The following is a 16,956-nucleotide window of genomic DNA, read 5'->3' as shown; positions in this document are numbered from 1 at the left end:
GTGTGGCGGGGATCAGCGACCGGCCCCCCAGCCGGATATTGCTGATCGTGCAGCATCGTCCTGGGCCATTTTTTCATCGTTGCTCTCCCGCTGGCCAGCGCGCATCGCTGCGTGTGGCAGCGGGAGCCAACGATCAGCGAGGCTCCCAGCGCTCTAAGCAGGCGCTGGGAGCTGGTATCTAAGGTAAATATCAGGTTACTAAGCGGCGTGCGTCACTTAGTTACCCGATGTGTACCTTAGAAACCTGCGTGCTCGCAGCTCCCGGCACGAGCACGCAGGTTTCTAAGGTACACATCGGGTAACTAAGTGACGCGATATTTACCTTAGATACCAGCGTCCTCGCTGGTGCTGATCGCTGGTGAAGCTGCCTGTTTGGCAGCTCACTAGCGATCATGTAGTGATGCACCAGCAATCCTGACAAGGTCATATCGTTGTCGGGATCGCTGGTGCATTTTTAAGTGTAACGGTACTCTATGAGAAATAAGATTCTCTGGTCTGATGAGATGAAGATAGAACTTTCTGGTGATAAATCTAAGCAGTATGTGTGGAGAAAACCAGGCACTACTCATCACCTGCCCAATACAATCCCAACAGTGAAACATGGTGGCGGCAGCATCATGCTATGGGGGTGTTTTTCAGCTGCAGGGACAGGACGACTGGTTGCAATTGAAGGAAACATGAATGCAGCCAAGTACAGAGATATCCTGGATGAAAACCTCTTCCAGAGTGCTCTGGACCTCAGACTTGGCTGAAGGTTCACCTTCCAACAAGACAATGACACTAAGCACACAGCTAAAATAACAAAGGAGTGGCTTCAGAACAACTCTGTGACCTTTCTTGACTGGCCCAGCCAGAGCCCTGACTTAAACCCAATTGAGCATCTCTGGAGAGACCTGAAAATGGCTGTCCACCAACGTTCACCATCCAACCTGACGGAACTGGAGAGAATCTGCAAGGAAGAATGGCAGAGGATCCCCAAATCCAGGTGTGAAAAACTTGTTACATCATTCCCAAGAAGACTCATGGCTGTACTAGCTCAAAAGGGTGTTTCTATTCAATGCTGAGGAAAGGGTCTGAATACTTATGACCATGTAATATTTCAGTTTTTCATTTTTAACAAATTTGCAAAAATTTCTACATTTCTGTTTTATTTTTCAGTCAAGATGGGGTGCAGAATGTACATTAAAGGGAATCTGTCACCTCATTTTCAGCTTATCAGATAAAAATATCAGTCTATTGAGTGTTTTCTATACATTTCCCACCTAGTTTTGAATTCCCCTAACTCCCCATGTATCACCCAAAAATACCTTTTTTCTTTCACCCGCGCTGTATGTAAATTAATTAGTTGGGTCCGGTCCAATGGGCGGTGTTTTTGCTCCTTCCCTCCACCCCTCCTTGGCCACTGTACGCAATATTTCAGGTAATTTCCGTAGTTCTCGTCCATATTTCGTGCGTGAGCACTGCAATCTCCACTCGCCCATGCGCAGTATGCTTTGACCAACTGCGGGCAAAGTCAAAAAGCATTAGTGCGCATGCGCCGGTGAACTATGTCCCGGAACACAGAAATGGCAGTGAAATACTTCCGGGACATAGTACTTCTGGAGCATGCAAACTACCGTACTTTTTTCTGGCTTTGCCCGCAGTTGGGCAAAGCATACTGCGCACGCGTGAGTGGAGATTGCAATGCGCACGCGCAAAATATGGACGAGAACTATGGAAATTACCTGAAATATTGGAGGAGGGGTACAGCCAAGGAGGGGTGGAGGGAAGGAGCAAAAACACCGCCCATCGGACCAGACCCAACTAATTTACATACAGCGCAGGTGAAAGAAAAAAGGTATTTTTGGGAGATGCATGGGGAGTCAGAGGAATTCAAAACTGGGTGGGAAATGTATAGAAAACACTCAATACAATGATATTTTTTATCTGATAAGCTGAAATGAGGTGACAGATTCTCTTTAATGAGAAAAAAATGAACTCTTTTGAATTTACCACATGTCTGCAATGAAACAAAGAGTGAAAAATGTAAAGGGGTCTGAATACTTTCCGTACCCACTGTATAATGTAAGGTGTGAGTAACAATATAGTTATAGCATTAATACAAGACAATGTAAGGTGTAAGTAACAGTATAGTTATAGTATTAATACAAGACATAGAATGTAAGGTGTAAGTAACAGTATAGTTATAGTATTAATACAAGACATAGAATATAAGGTGTAAGTAACAGTATAGTTATAGTATTAATACAAGACATAGAATGTAAGGTGTAAGTAACAGTATAGTTATAGTATTAATACAAGACATAGAATGTAAGGTAAGCAGCAGTATAGTTATGGTATTAATACAAGACATAATGTGAGGTATGAGTAACAGTATAGTTAGAGTAATACAAGACATACCGTATTTTTCAGACTATAAGATGTACTTTTTTCCCAAAAATTTTTGGAGGAAACTGGGGGTGCGTCTTATAATCGGAATATACTTACAAATACTTTGGCAGCAGCAGGAGTCGGGCGATTCTGCGGCGATCCCGGTCCAACACTGCCGGACGATGATCACACTCCCTTCCCAGGCTGGTGCGGCAGGTTCAGCGGTGGTGCGGGGGGCTTTGTCAGCATTTTGTGAAAGCCTGGCGGCCCCGCACATCCATTTCTGCGATGCGGTGGCCTCCGGGAAAATGGCCGCCGGGGGGCATTTCATGCTCAGACTGAGATCTCGGCAACGAGATCTTGTCCCGACATCTTGGGACGAGATCTTGTTACCGAGATCTCAATCTGAGCATGCGCCACCCCTGGTGGCCATTTACCCAGACTCCACCGCATCGCAGCAGTGGATATGCGGGGCCTCCGGGCTTTCACAAGATGCCGACGGAGCCCCGTGCACCACTGCCGAACCTGCCTCACCAGCCTGGGATGGGATTTCCCGGAGGCCACCGCACTTGCCTCACCAGTCTGGGATGGGAGTCATATCGCCGAACATCTCCTGTGACACCGCTCCAACAGCTCTGCTGATCTCCCCAGGGTAAGCTGAATTCGGACTGTAAGACGGACCCCCGTTTGACACATTTTTTTCCCTATATTCCTTCTGAAAACTTGGGGTGCGTCTTATGGTCCAGTGTATCTTATAGTCCAAAAAATACAGAATATAATGTAAGGTGTAAGTAACAGTATAGTTATAGTACTAATACAAAACATAATGTAAGGTGTGAGTAACAGTATAGTTATAGTATGAATACAAGACATATATAATGTAAGGTGTGAGTAACAGTATAGTTATAATATGAATACAAGACATAATGTAAGGTGTAAGTAACAGTATAGTTATAGTATGAATACAAGACATATATAATGTAAGGTGTGAGTAACAGTATAGTTATAGTATGAATACAAGACATAATGTAAGGTGTGAGTAACAGTATAGTTACAGTATGAGTACAAGACATATAATGTAAGGTGTGAGTAATGGTATAGTTATAGTATTAATACAAGACATAATGTAAGGTGTAAGTAACAGTATAGTTATAGTATTAATACAAGACATATATAATTTAAGGTGTGAGTAATGGTATAGTTATAGTATTAATACAAGACATATAATGTAATGTAACAGTATAGTTATAGTATTAATACAAAACATAATGTAAGGTGTGAGTAACAGTATAGGTTATAGTATTAATACAAGACATATATAATGTAAAATGGGAGAGGAAAAAAAAATTCTCCAGCGTGTAATCCAATAAAATCAATTCTTTTATTCAAGACATATTAAAATGTATGTATCAAAAATACAAATGAACAAAGGAAAGGAAGGATGGGGTCCCCATAACAACCAACGCGTTTCAACCTCTTGCGGTCTTAGTCATGGTATGTCATTAGTCATTTGTATTTTTGATACATACATTTTAATATGGCTTGAATAAAAGAATTGATTTTATTGGATTACACGCTTGAGAATTTTTTTTCCTCTCCCATTTTTCATTGTGAACCACGCCTCTGATCAAGGCGGCACTGTGTGTACTCAGAAAAACCTGCAGAAGACTGGTGAGCTGACTATTTTCCTTTTCCCCTTTACCTATGCTATTGATATATAATGTAAGATGTGAGTAGCAGTATATAGTATTAATACAAGACATATATAATGTAAAGTGTGAGTAACAGTATAGTTATAGTGTAATAATACAAGACATATACAGCTCTGGCAATAAGTAAAAAACCACTGCAAAATGTTCAGTTTCTCTGATTTTTCTCTTTATATTTTTGAGTAAAATGTAAATTGCTCTTTTATTCTATAAACTACTGACAACATGTCTCCTAATTTCCAAGCACTAAATTTTGTATTTATTTTCAAAATATGAGACATGGTCAAAAGAACAAAAAAAGCAGTGCTTGCAGGCCTCAAATAATGCTAAGAAAACAAACTCCTAATCATTTAGAAACAACAATACTAATGTTTTAACTCAGGAAGAGTTCAGAAATCAATATTTTGTGGAATAACCATGATTTTTAATCACAGCATTCATGGCATGCTTTCCACCAGTCTGTCACACTGCTTTTCGGTGACCTTATGCCACTCCTGATACAAAAATTTAAGCAGTTCTTCTTTGTTTGATGGCTTGTGACTATCCATCTTCCTCTTCTTTACATTCTAGAGGTTTTTAATGGGGTTCAGGTCTGGAGATTGGGCTGGCCATGACTGGGATTTGATGTGGTCCTTCATCCACACATTGATTGACCTAGCTGTGTGGCACGGCGCATTGTCCTGCTGGAAAAACCAGTCCTCAGAGTTGGGGAACATTGCCTGAGCAGAAGGAATCAACTGTTTTTCCAGGATAACCTTGTATGCAGCTTGATTCATACATCCTTCGCAAAGAATAACCTGCCCAATTCCAGCCTTGCTGAAGCATCCCCAGATCATCACCGATCCTCCACCAAATTTCACAGTGGGTGCAAAACACTGTGGCTTGTACGCCTCTCCAGGTCTCCGTCTAACCATTAGACGACCAGGTGTTGGGCAAAGCTGAAAATTAGATTCATCAGAGAAGATTAACTTAACCAGTCCTCTATGGTCCAATCCTTATGGTCTTTGGCAAACTTCAGCCTGGCTCTCCTTTGCTTCTCATTGATGAAAGGTTTTTTTCTACATTTACAAGACTTGAGCCCTGCCTCTAGGAGCCTGTTACGAACTGTTCTTGCCGTGCACTTCACCCCAGCTGCCATTTGCCAGTCCTTTTGTAGGTCACTTGATGTCATCCTGCGGTTGCTGAGTGACATTCGAAAAAGATGACGGTCATCTCGTTCAGTGGAGAGTCGTTTTCGCACTCTGCCGGTCTGTAGCTTTGTTGTCTCCAATGTCTTCTGCTTGACCTCGTTGTAATGGACTGCCGTCTTAGAAATTTTAAGGATGGAGGCATCATGATGCTCACTGTATCCCTCCGCTAGTAGAGTCAGAATTGAGCCCTTCTTTTCCTTACTCAAGACTTTTCTTTTCAACTACTTTGGCATGGTTAAAAGTTATTTTTTTATTCCAATTACTTTTAGGATATTACTAGCACTTGTTTTGCCATCCAGCTTTTCCTATTGCTAGAGTGTGAACACCACAGCAGGGTTTTTTTTCCATACTTTCCTTCATTAAATAAGATTTGGTTCAGGTGATCACTTAATCAGAACCACATTTAGTAGAATGAGGTGTACTCTGGTTGGAATTCAACTTACACTGGAATGGAATGGCTGCCAGACATGTAGAGAAGCTTATTTTTTATAAAACTCTGCCGTGGTCTCTTAGGGTGTGTGCACACGCTGCGGATTCTGCTGCAGATCCGCAGCGGATTTGGCCGCTGCGGATCCGCAGCAGTTTTTGCTGCGGTGTACAGTAGCAAAATATCCTATGGGAAAAAAAAACGCTGTGCAGACGCTGCGGAATTTTCCGTGTGGATTTGCTGCGGTTTCTAAACCGCACAAAGAATTGACATGTCAATTCTTTCTGCGGATTTCGCTGCGGTTTACCATCTCCTCCATTGTGGAGATGAAAAACCGCAGGTCAAAACCGCAGTCCAATCCGCAGGTAAAACCGCAGGTCTTTTGACCTGCAGATTTACCTCCGGATTTTACAAAATCCGCGCGGCCAAATCCGCAGAGCATTCCGCAGCGTGTGCACATACCCTTAATTTTGCCAGAGCTATATATAATGTAAGGTGTAAGTAACAGTATAGTTATAGTATTAATACAAGACATAATATAAGGTGTGAGTAACAGTATAGTTGTAGTATTGATACATAATATAATGTATTAGTAACACTATACCATAGTTATAGTATTAATACAAGACATGTAATGTAAGGTGGGAGTAATAGTACAGGTAAAGTGTAGATACAGAACAGTTGTAATATATAGGATGAGTAATAGTATATGTGTAATATAAATTTGGGACATATATAATTAAGGAATGGATGGAGCAATAGTATAAGTATAGTTAAGAAACGTAAGAGATAAATAAAAAAGTCTTGTTTTTTTTCACTTGAAGTGTTGTCTTTATCTTCATTTTGGAGAAGTATAAGGTGTGAGTAATATAGTGTAGAAACAGGACAGATATAATAAAAGATTTGATGGTATATTCAATGTGTAGAAATTAGACAGATCAGTCATCAGGTCAAAAGTGGCCAGTTTTTGCTCTGATTTTATCTCTGCTTCTTTTTGAGTATTCCAGTTTTTTTCCATACAGTTCCAGAGATATGATTGTTTGAGTGCACCCAATGTAATAGTTTTTATGGTCTTTACAAGAGGGATTTGCTCACAGGATAATACAGAGGAGTCAAAAGACTCAACACAGAGGATTCTGTGATCAACCAAAATACATGCCCCAGAGGATTCTGTGATCAACCAAAATACATGCCCCAGAGGATCCTGCGAGCAGCCAAAAGACATGCCCCAGAGGATCCTGCGTGCAGCTAAAAGACATGCCCCAGAGGATCCTGCGAGCAGCCAAAAGACACCCCAAAGGATCCTGTGAGCAGCCAAAAGACACACCCCAAAAGATCCTGCGAGCTGCCAAAAGACATGCCCCAGAGGATCTTGCAAGCAGCCAAAAGACACACCCCAGAGGATCCTGCGAGCAGCCAAAAGACACACCCCAGAGGATCCTGCGAGCAGCCAAAAGATATGCCCCAGAGGACCCTGCGAGAAGCTAAAAGACATGCCCCAGAGGATCCTGCAACCAAAGCCCTCTTTTAGTGAAGACCATAAAAAACAACAACATATTGGGCACACTAAATCAAAAGGCCTACATCTCCCGAAACTTATGGTGGATTTTATAAAAGAAAAAAAAAAAAGAGAAATACTCAGGAGAGCAATGGGGATAAAATAAGAGCAAATTGGACTTTTTGATAGGTACTCTTTAATAATAAACATCAATCACATGTCACATGGATAGAGGACAAATATGTTATGGCCTTACGGATTAATCACTAAATCTAATTAAAATCCAAAGCTGAATAATATCATAACTATATATATATATACACTCACTGGCCACTTTATTAGGTACACCTGTCCAACTGTGTGTTAAGACTTAATTTCTAATCAGCCAATCACATGGCGGCAACTCAGTGCATTTAGGCATGTAGACATGGTCAAGACAATCTCCTGCAGTTCAAACCGAGCATCAGTATGGGGAAGAAAGGTGATTTGAGTGCCTTTGAACGTGGCATGATTGTTGGTGCCAGAAGGGCTGGTCTGAGAATTTCAGAAACTGCTGATCTACTGGGATTTTCACGCACAACCATCTCTAGGGTTTACAGAGAATGGTCCGAAAAAGAAAAAAAATCCAGTGAGCGGCAGTTCTGTGGCCGGAAATGCCTTGTTGATGCCAGAGGTCAGAGGAGAATGGGCAGACTGGTTCGAGCTGATAGAAAGGCAACAGTGACTCAAATTGCCACCCGTTACAACCAAGGTAGGCAGAAGAGCATCTCTGAATGCACAGTGCGTCGAACTTTGAGGCAGATGGGCTACAGCAGCAGAAGACCACACTGGGTACCACTCCTCTCAGCTAAGAACAGGAAACTGAGGCTACAATTTGCACAAGCTCATCGAAATTGGACAGTAGAAGATTGGAAAAACGTTGCCTGGTCTGATGAGTCTCGATTTCTGCTGCGACATTCGGATGGTAGGGTCAGAATTTGGCGTAAACAACATGAAAGCATGGATCCATCCTGCCTTGTATCAACGGTTCAGGCTGGTGGTGGTGGTGTCATGGTGTGGGGAATTTTTTCTGGGCACTCTTTGGGCCCCTTGGTACCAATTGAGCATCGTTGCAACGCCACAGCCTACCTGAGTATTGTTGCTGACCATGTCCATCCCTTTATGACCACAATGTACCCAACATCTGATGGCTACTTTCAGCAGGATAATGCGCCATGTCATAAAGCTCGAATCATCTCAGATTGGTTTCTTGAACATGACAATGAGTTCACTGTACTCAAATGGCCTCCTCAGTCACCAGATCTCAATCCAATAGAGCATCTTTGGGATGTGGTGGAACGGGAGATTCGCATCAGGGATGTGCAGCCGACAAATCTGCGCCAACTGTGTGATGCCATCATGTCAATATGGTCCAAAATCTCTGAGGAATGCTTCCAGCACCTTGTTGAATCTCTGCCACGAAGAATTGAGGCAGTTCTGAAGGCAAAAGGGGGTCCAACCCCTTACTAGCATGGTGTACCTAATAAAGTGGCCAGTGAGTGTGTGTATATATATATATATATATATATATATATATATATATATATATATATATATATATATATATATATATAAAAGTTTTGTGCAGTGATAGAGACATCATGAAAAATGGCACGCAGGAAAAATATCATGTCTCCCCCAACAGCGGGCATTTATTTATCTGCTCTAGTAAAACATATGTTTTTATCATGTTTCATCATTTCTCATAAATCCTGCCTCGTGTTCTATGATAATACTTCACAAGCACAGCTTTCATTAATGCATGGTTGTAAATCATTATTTTAGATCTCGTTGCAACAGGATATTTGTCAAGCAGGAAGGGAGAAGGGTTAGGTCAGCCTGCATCATCCTTCCAATGCATTGTGCACTTACCAGAATGAGTGTGAAGAGACAAGAGAGGAAGATACATAAAATAAAAGAATAAGGAATGCAGAGACAGGAAAAGAAAGAGTGATAGATTCATCTGTATGTGATATAGGACTAGGAACCTAAGCCCCTAGCAGAACTAGCACACAGGCCAACCATTCATTGATCACAGCATCCTGCCATAATATCCAATATATGTGTACATAAAAGCACATGTGAAACCTGTAGGTCACTTCAGTATATACCTATAAGCATATATATGATTTCAATATGGAGCAGTATATACACTATACTGTCATGTTCTTAGAAAAACTTCTGCATAGTCATTTTATTGCATAGACCTACTATCGACCTACACAAAACAGCAGATCTTTCTGCAATATACTCTGAGACATGAAATATAATTACGCCCATGCCCACTTATATGTTAGATGGATGAAGGAAACAGTGCTTTCCTAAACATGTAAGGAGAAGTGCGGCCCCTTCAGGCATCCGCATCTCGGAGACAGTGTGACGTCATACACCGCTCACTCCAATGCTGGGCTTCCATCCCCAGGGTTGTCACCGGCCGGGACTCCCAGGACTGCTGCAGTGCACTTTTAACATTTGCCTCCATCTACTGCAGTTCTGATAGTGCCTCATCGTGACTGCTGTCAGCTTACCGGACTTAGCACCTAAACAGTGGGTGTACTCGCACACTGACACCTCTCCGATAGACTGGTGTTCTTAAGTAGTGATGAGCGAATGTGCTCGGGCAAGGTGTTATCCGAGCACGCTCTGGTGCTAACCGAGAGACTTCGGCGTGCCTGAATAATATGTTCGAGTCCCTGCACCTGCATGTCTCACGGCTGTTCGACAGTAGGAACACATGAAGGGATTGTCTGTTTGATAGGCAATCTCTGCATCTGTTGCGGCTGTCGAACAGCTGCGAGACAAGAAGCCGCGGGGACTTGGAACATATTAATCGAGCACATTCGCTCATCACTATACTTAATCCTACAGTGCTTTACTGTTACGTTATATCTGCTGCTTAATCTGCCCAACATCATCATCTTTGTATTATTATTGCTTATTTGTGCACTAAACAAGCTGCCTTTTTTTATAGTTTAATATTTTTCTGATAAGAAAAGAAATACACCGCGCTATACTGGGAACTGAAAAAAATAATATAACTGAGTACTTACTTGCTGGTGTGTGAAAAAATCACATGGTGGTGGATGTATAGCAGTATTCTGAGACTATTCACCTTGTCATAGATGTATATATTTGGATGCCAAAACTGCTGAGTAGATAATATAGGGTTAAATGGGGGTGAGCCCGTTAGTGTGTTACAGAGGGAAAAAAAAATAATAATAAATAAATAAATAAATAAAATAAAATAAAATATGAACTAATCTTGATTTACTCACTTAAGGAAATCAGAACCATATAAAATATATGCTGTAAATGTAGCCATTGCCAAGTATTAAGATTGGAATGTTGCAGCCTGTTTCAGATGTAAAAAATATAATAGTTGAAAAAAAAAAAAAAAAGAGGGGGATAAATAGATGTTTGAGATGATAACTGAATGCTGACCTTACTGCATGCCAATTTCAACAGGCGAGGTCAGAATGATTAATCCTGTGCAAAACAAATGATGGCACAGTTCCTGCAAAGTGAATGAGCGTTAGTGACAGCATGTGCCCACTAGTGGAACGAGGTGCTTAATTCTGGTGCACTTACTTGCAGGGCCAGTGCTCAGTGAGGCAGGCTTGGGTGCTCAGCGTGGGGGCTGGGGCTGCTGCTGCTAATCCGTATGAACGTGGAGACCGCCGTTGCCTCGCGTGCTCCGGCCGAGAGCAACGCTGAGGGACTCGACGTGTGATGGGGCAGGGCTAGCGTGACGTCACACTGGGGGTAAGACGGTGGCTCAAAGGCAGCACAATACCGACATGTTCCGAGAGATAGCTACTCTCTTCATCAGGGTTGACAACCCTGATGAAGAGAGTAGCTATCTCTCGAAACATGTCGGTATTGTGCTGCCTTTGAGCCACCCTTGACAACCCTGATGAAGAGAGTGTTTATTTTTTTTTTTTTTCCTCTGTAACACACTAACGGGCTCACCCCCATTTAACCCTATATTATCTACTCAGCAGTTTTGGCATCCAAATATATACATCTATGACAAGGTGAATAGTCTCAGAATACTGCTATACATCCACCACCACGTGATTTTTTCACACACCAGCAAGTAAGTACTCAGTTATATTATTTTTTTCAGTTCCCAGTATAGCGCGGTGTATTTCTTTTCTCATCAGCTTTAGCTCTTTTAAACAGGCACCAGCACAGAGCCTGTTATTCACCAGCTGCATCTGGGAATAGTGGACCTTCCTTCTCTGTCCAAGTGGACTGGCGCCAGTGTGTTAATCTTAAACTAGTTTAATATTTTTCATCACATTAATTATTTATATTCAGCCTTGTTGGTTTTATATATTTACATATAGCACCTTTGAAAATCTGTTATTTCAGTGGTCTTTTTGCACAGACTGATATATGTGCAAGTACTTCTCACTAAATTAGAATATCATCAAAAAGTTAATTTGTTTCAGTTCTTCAATACAAAAAGTGAAACTCATATATTATATAGAGTCATTACAAACAGAGAAGGCAGTCATTGACACACTCCACAAGGAGGGGAAGCCACAAAAGGTCATTGCTAAAGAAGCCGGCTGTTCACACAGTGCTATATCCAAGCTTATTAATGCAAAGTTGAGTGGAAGGAAAAAGTGTGGTAGAAAAAGGTGCACAAGCAACCGGGATAACCGCAGCCTTGAAAGGATTGTTAAGAAAAGGCCATTCAAAAATTTGGGAGAGATTCACAAGGAGTGGACTGCTGCTGGAGTCATTGCTTCACCACACACAGACGTATCCAGGACATGGGCTACAAGTGTCGCATTCCTTGTGTCAGCCACTTATGACCAATAGACAACGCCAGAAGCGTCTTACCTGGGCCAAGGAGAAAAAGAACTGGACTGTTGTCAGTGGTCCAAAGTGTTGTTTTCAGATTAAAGTAAATGTTTTATTTCATTTGGAAATTAAGGTCCCAGAGTCTGGAGGAAGAGTGGAGAGGCCACAATCTAAGCTGCTGGAGGTCTAGTGTGAAGTCTCCACAATCAGTGATGGTTTGGGGAGCCATGTCATCTGCTGGTGTAGGTCCACTGTGTTTTATCAAGACCAAAGTCAGGGTAGTCGTCTACCAGGACATTTCAGAGCTCTTCATGCTTTCCTCTGCCGACAAGATTTTTGGAGATGGAAATGTCACTCTCCAGCAGGACTTGGCGCCTGTCCACACTGCCAAATGTACCAATACCTGGTGTAAAAACAACAGTAACACTGGGCTTGATTGGCAGCAAACTTGCCTGACGTTAACCCCATAGGGAATCTATGGGGTTTTGTCAAGAGGAAGATGAGAGACACCAGACCCAACAATGCAGATGAGCTGAAGGCTACGATCAAAGCAACCTGGGCTTCCATAACCCCTCAGCAGTGCCACAGGCTGATCGCCTCCATGCCACGCCGTTTTGATGCAGTAATTGATGCTAAAGGAGCCCCGACCAAGTACTGAGTGCATTTACTGAACATACATTTCAGTATACCAACATTTTGGATTTTAAAATCATTTTTCAAGCTTGTGTTATAAAGTATTCTAATTTACTGAGATAATGACTTTTGGGTTTTCATTGGCTGTAAGCCACAATCATCAACATTAACAGAAATAAACACGTGACATAGATCACTCGGTGTGTAATGACTCTATAGAATATAGGAGATTCACTTTTTGTATTGAAGAACTGAAATAAATTTACTTTTTGGTGATATTCTAATTTTGTGAGAAACACTTGTATATCATGAACATGTACTGTTTATCTCACTGCTATTTGTAGTAAATTGAGTGAGCCGTCACAACATTCTCACCAGTTTTTCACTTTTGTTGAATAACTGTTACTAGCTGCCCGCGATCGATGGTTTCTACTTGAGCAGTAATTAGGATTTTGGCTATCTTTTAACACAGTGGTTTTAATCATACTCTGAGACATACAGAGCAATAAATGAACGATGTACTGCTAAGCAAAACTTTTATCCATGTTAGTCTACATTGCCAAAAATCTAACATATAACCTGGAGATTTACCAGGCATTCAGGACCAAATGCTGTTTTATCCTGTTAGCACTGCAGAAAGAAAGACTAACCTACCTCTTACCGAAGAATCTTCAGGCTAGTGGGGGATATACTTTGGTTTACAGACACTCCTTCCATGTTATGAGAGAACTAGAAACCGATCTGATTTGTTACTAGAAATGACGTTTCTGCCATAATGCTCTACCCATGAATATTTAATTTATCAGAGATCTCCAATCCTTTCTAGCGTGTGACTAGAGACCTATGAACCGTATTGCCAGAAAAAGAAGATATGTTATTTCTAAATTACTAGAATTGAACTGACCCCTGTACTACCATCCTATGCCACCAAAAATGTATCATCAAAAGACCATTCTGCCATAAACCTATATATACCATCTTGTCATGTAAAGGAAATCTTCGGACTCTTGGTCTTATACCTATAAGTTTAATTACCACGTTTTCATATAAGAAATGTAACCTTAGGCTACACCACATTGTGCCTGAGGACCTGTAATCCATTGTGCCAAATACCTACACACCATTTTGCCACCATAATGACAGTAGCGGATCTGCCATGAACCGAGAGATCTAAAGCCACTCTGTATTGCGCCTCTAGGCCAATTACAAGCTACTTAGTGGATGTAAACTCCTTGACAAGTCATTAGAAATGCAAAAATTCTTGGCTATGAAACCGTATAACGTGCTATCCTGCATATGACATAGTCATAAACTGTTCGCAAACATTTCTTTATGAGTTAGAAAACTGAAAGAGGTACTATAATGAATCAATGTAGCACCCACCATCCTGGCACTGGTTTTAGATACCCAGAGCACCAGATCTCATAACAAGGGACCTTCACTGATCTTGTAATTAGAGAACAAGCCAATAAAAAATAATCTCGTAGCCTGACCATCCTACCATGTATTATTACATAGTTACTAGAGATCACGGGTCGTCTATATAAAACCTGTCCATCAATGAAAGTTCCGTAAGAATCTATTTACTGTACCCACATCCTATACAGCTAGCATTGAGCTTGTAGGAAGGTGGCTCTAGCTCAGGCTGATCCCACACAATCTTCCATAGGCAGGACGATAAACCTAAACCTAAAGGTTTGTCTTGCGCTGTTGAAGACACTGTGGATACACATAGCTGCCAGGACATGTGCATGATCGGCAGGGTTCATGCCCGTCTTAGTCTAATGACCACAACGGGTGAACGACAGCTGCTGATGGTGCATCCACCTTGGCAAGTATGTATCGAGCCAACGTCATCATCTCCTGATGCAGAAGTGAGCGTCGTTGGACAAAACCTTTCACAATGCTCAAAGGGTTCTCCAGGACAACAAAACTGATAGATTGTAGAGAGTGGGTCCCTCAACAAATCTGAAATAAAGGCCATTAGTTTTGTAGTCTTGGAGTCCTTGAAACCCCTGTGGGTCATACTGCCCTTCTCGCCTACAAAGCATGGAGATGAAGAGGCCCTCCTTATTTAGAGTAGTGGAAGCATGGAACGGTCAGACCCTATTTCACTTTTACAAATGAACTCTCTCTACTATATATGCAATATGAGAAAAACTTATAAAAAAAAAGCATAGAATACCATGTTTTCTATGGACATCAAGAGGCTAAATTGTGATAGTCTGTGAACTTTAACTTTACCTGTGGTTCACAAGGAGATTTTGTAGGAGAGAGCGTGGAATTAACTAAATTTCTCTCCCTTCATTAGCGCAGGGCTTGTCAATGTCACTCAACATACAGAACATGTCAAAGACATACGCACACAGTGACGGCACATCTCCACGTCAAAATACCAAAAATATAACATCAAAAGACAAAAATGCCATTAAGAGGCTTCCAGTGACAAGAGGCTCCTGGCATCAAGGATCTCTTATTTGGGTACTCCTTAACCCTTCTGCTGGTAGCTGCACAAAGGTGCAAAGCAGTAGGGTTAAGTTACCTCTAGCTGGCAAGTAACAGTATGGGACCCAAGAACGGACTAGAAAAGAGGGTAAGAATCATGGTAGTGGGAAGTGGAAGGGATCTACCTTATAAGCAACTCGAGCAGGGCATTTCTTCCCCAGACCCAAGGGAGGCGAGATTAGTCTGAGCATCTCATACAAGTCTGTGTATTTCATGCGACCCCTGGGAACAGAGAGAAAGGAGCCACAGAGCCATGGAAAGGAGGAAGGTGGATTTATTGGAGGTAAAAAGGGAAATGGGCCATGAAAGGGAATGAATGTTGTATGGTGAGGAAAGATAAGATCGGTCATTATTAATACAAGTGGGATGGTGAAGTGACGGGAAGAATGAGTCGAAGCAGACAAGCAGGTAAAATGGATGTTTGAAATAAATAAGTGAAGTGTGAAATAAGAAGCACAAACAAATCATTAAGGAGGAAGACGTATCATCAAATGTACATTTCCAAGAAATGGAATGAATGAATGAATTAAATTTATGGGTTTTAATCATGAACATGTAAGAAGCATGATGGCAAGAAAATAGAGAAGGAACATGACAAGAGGAGTAGATTGAATACAGAATAGGAAGAAAGAGGAAGAAAAAATGAGAGGAAGATAAATATGAGAGAGTATATCTCAGGACATAGTGAGGAAAGGGGAGTCGGGATCTGAAGAAACATGGAGAGAAAAGGTGTGAAAAGAAATTAGATCAACTTATCACTACCTGAGGAGACGACGCAGAGGAAGTCACCCACACCAGGAGCCGGAACCTGACATCCATATCAACCCAAAACGCCTACATCATATCATTCAGGAGCGGGCGGCAAGTGTCTCTCCCAGGAGCTACCAAGGGCTAAAGCTGACATTTTTCAACATTCATGTGGCAATCTATTGGCAGGTGGAGAATTCTCATTTTACAACCTCTCTCCAGTACAGGTGTGTTAGGAAAAACATTATGCCTTGTCCTGCCGGTATGAATTAGGAAGGGAATTTGGGAAGCAGGGAGGAAGATGTTTTCAGTGGTGGTGGTGGTGGTAAAAGGGAGGTGGTGTGTGGGAGCGAGGTTTATGGAATATGAAAGGAGATCCAGAATGGTTAATGGAGCCCCCCTGAGACCCCTCTGCACCCTCCCCCCCTCATCAAGCAGATTTTTTCTTCTTTAAAGCAGGCTCCCCTCCCCTTCGGTCAAAAAAAAAATTATTCGTGCCCAAAATCCCCGGTAAACCCAGCAAGCCCATGCTTCTTCCATAAGACTATCTACCCTTTAGCTGCTACGGGACCAACCCCCTCCCTCCAGCAGCCAAAGAGATCAGATGCACGAGGTGTACATAGCTGAGTACAGCTGTCGTAAAATATATATATGTTATATATATATTAATATTAGGGAGGTGAAAGCAACGCGCATTCCGCTTAAATTCTTGCAGGGAATAACGGGCTAAGTGTTGAAGGATGGGAGAAAGAAATATTATCCAGGGGTGAGAGAAGGAAGGATGGATATATTGGGTAAGGGTTGTGGAAGTTTCGTTCTGTGTTTCATTTTTGCTTTAGTTTTTTTTGTTTTTTTGTAATGGTTTTCCAAACCTTGCAGGCCACCCTGTGGGGGCATTTCTTCCCCAAACCCAGCGGTGGGGATATAACCCGCAACAAACTGTACATGTCCTTATAATGAATGCGCCCGCTGAAATAAGAACAGAAGGGGAGTTAGTTGAGAGGATGTGCAGCTTTCATGGGTGAC

General features: G+C 41.8%; 1 protein-coding gene across 6 annotated transcripts in view; it reads right to left on the bottom strand.

The window, feature by feature from the left end:
- Positions 1 to 16,956, bottom strand: part of CACNA1A (calcium voltage-gated channel subunit alpha1 A) — a 469,601-nt gene that overhangs the window by 101,432 nt on the left and 351,213 nt on the right. For 4 of the 6 annotated variants that reach the window (XM_073587383.1, XM_073587378.1, XM_073587381.1 and 1 more), the window contains exon 37: positions 15,309 to 15,405. The exons of 1 other annotated variant lie outside the window; for it this stretch is intronic. In XM_073587383.1, the coding sequence (XP_073443484.1) occupies positions 15,309 to 15,405 (97 nt within the window). Of the gene's footprint in view, positions 1 to 15,308; positions 15,406 to 16,802; positions 16,900 to 16,956 lie in introns of all 6 variants that reach the window. One more of the 6 variants, XM_073587379.1, reaches the window with a different exon arrangement.

This window comes from Dendrobates tinctorius, unplaced genomic scaffold (assembly GCF_039654945.1).
Source record: "Dendrobates tinctorius isolate UK_male_01 unplaced genomic scaffold, ASM3965494v1 ptg000099l, whole genome shotgun sequence".
Lineage (NCBI taxonomy): Eukaryota > Metazoa > Chordata > Amphibia > Anura > Dendrobatidae > Dendrobates > Dendrobates tinctorius.
The sequence above is the reverse complement of the archived record's forward strand: the minus strand, read 5'-3'. Positions and strand labels throughout refer to the sequence as shown.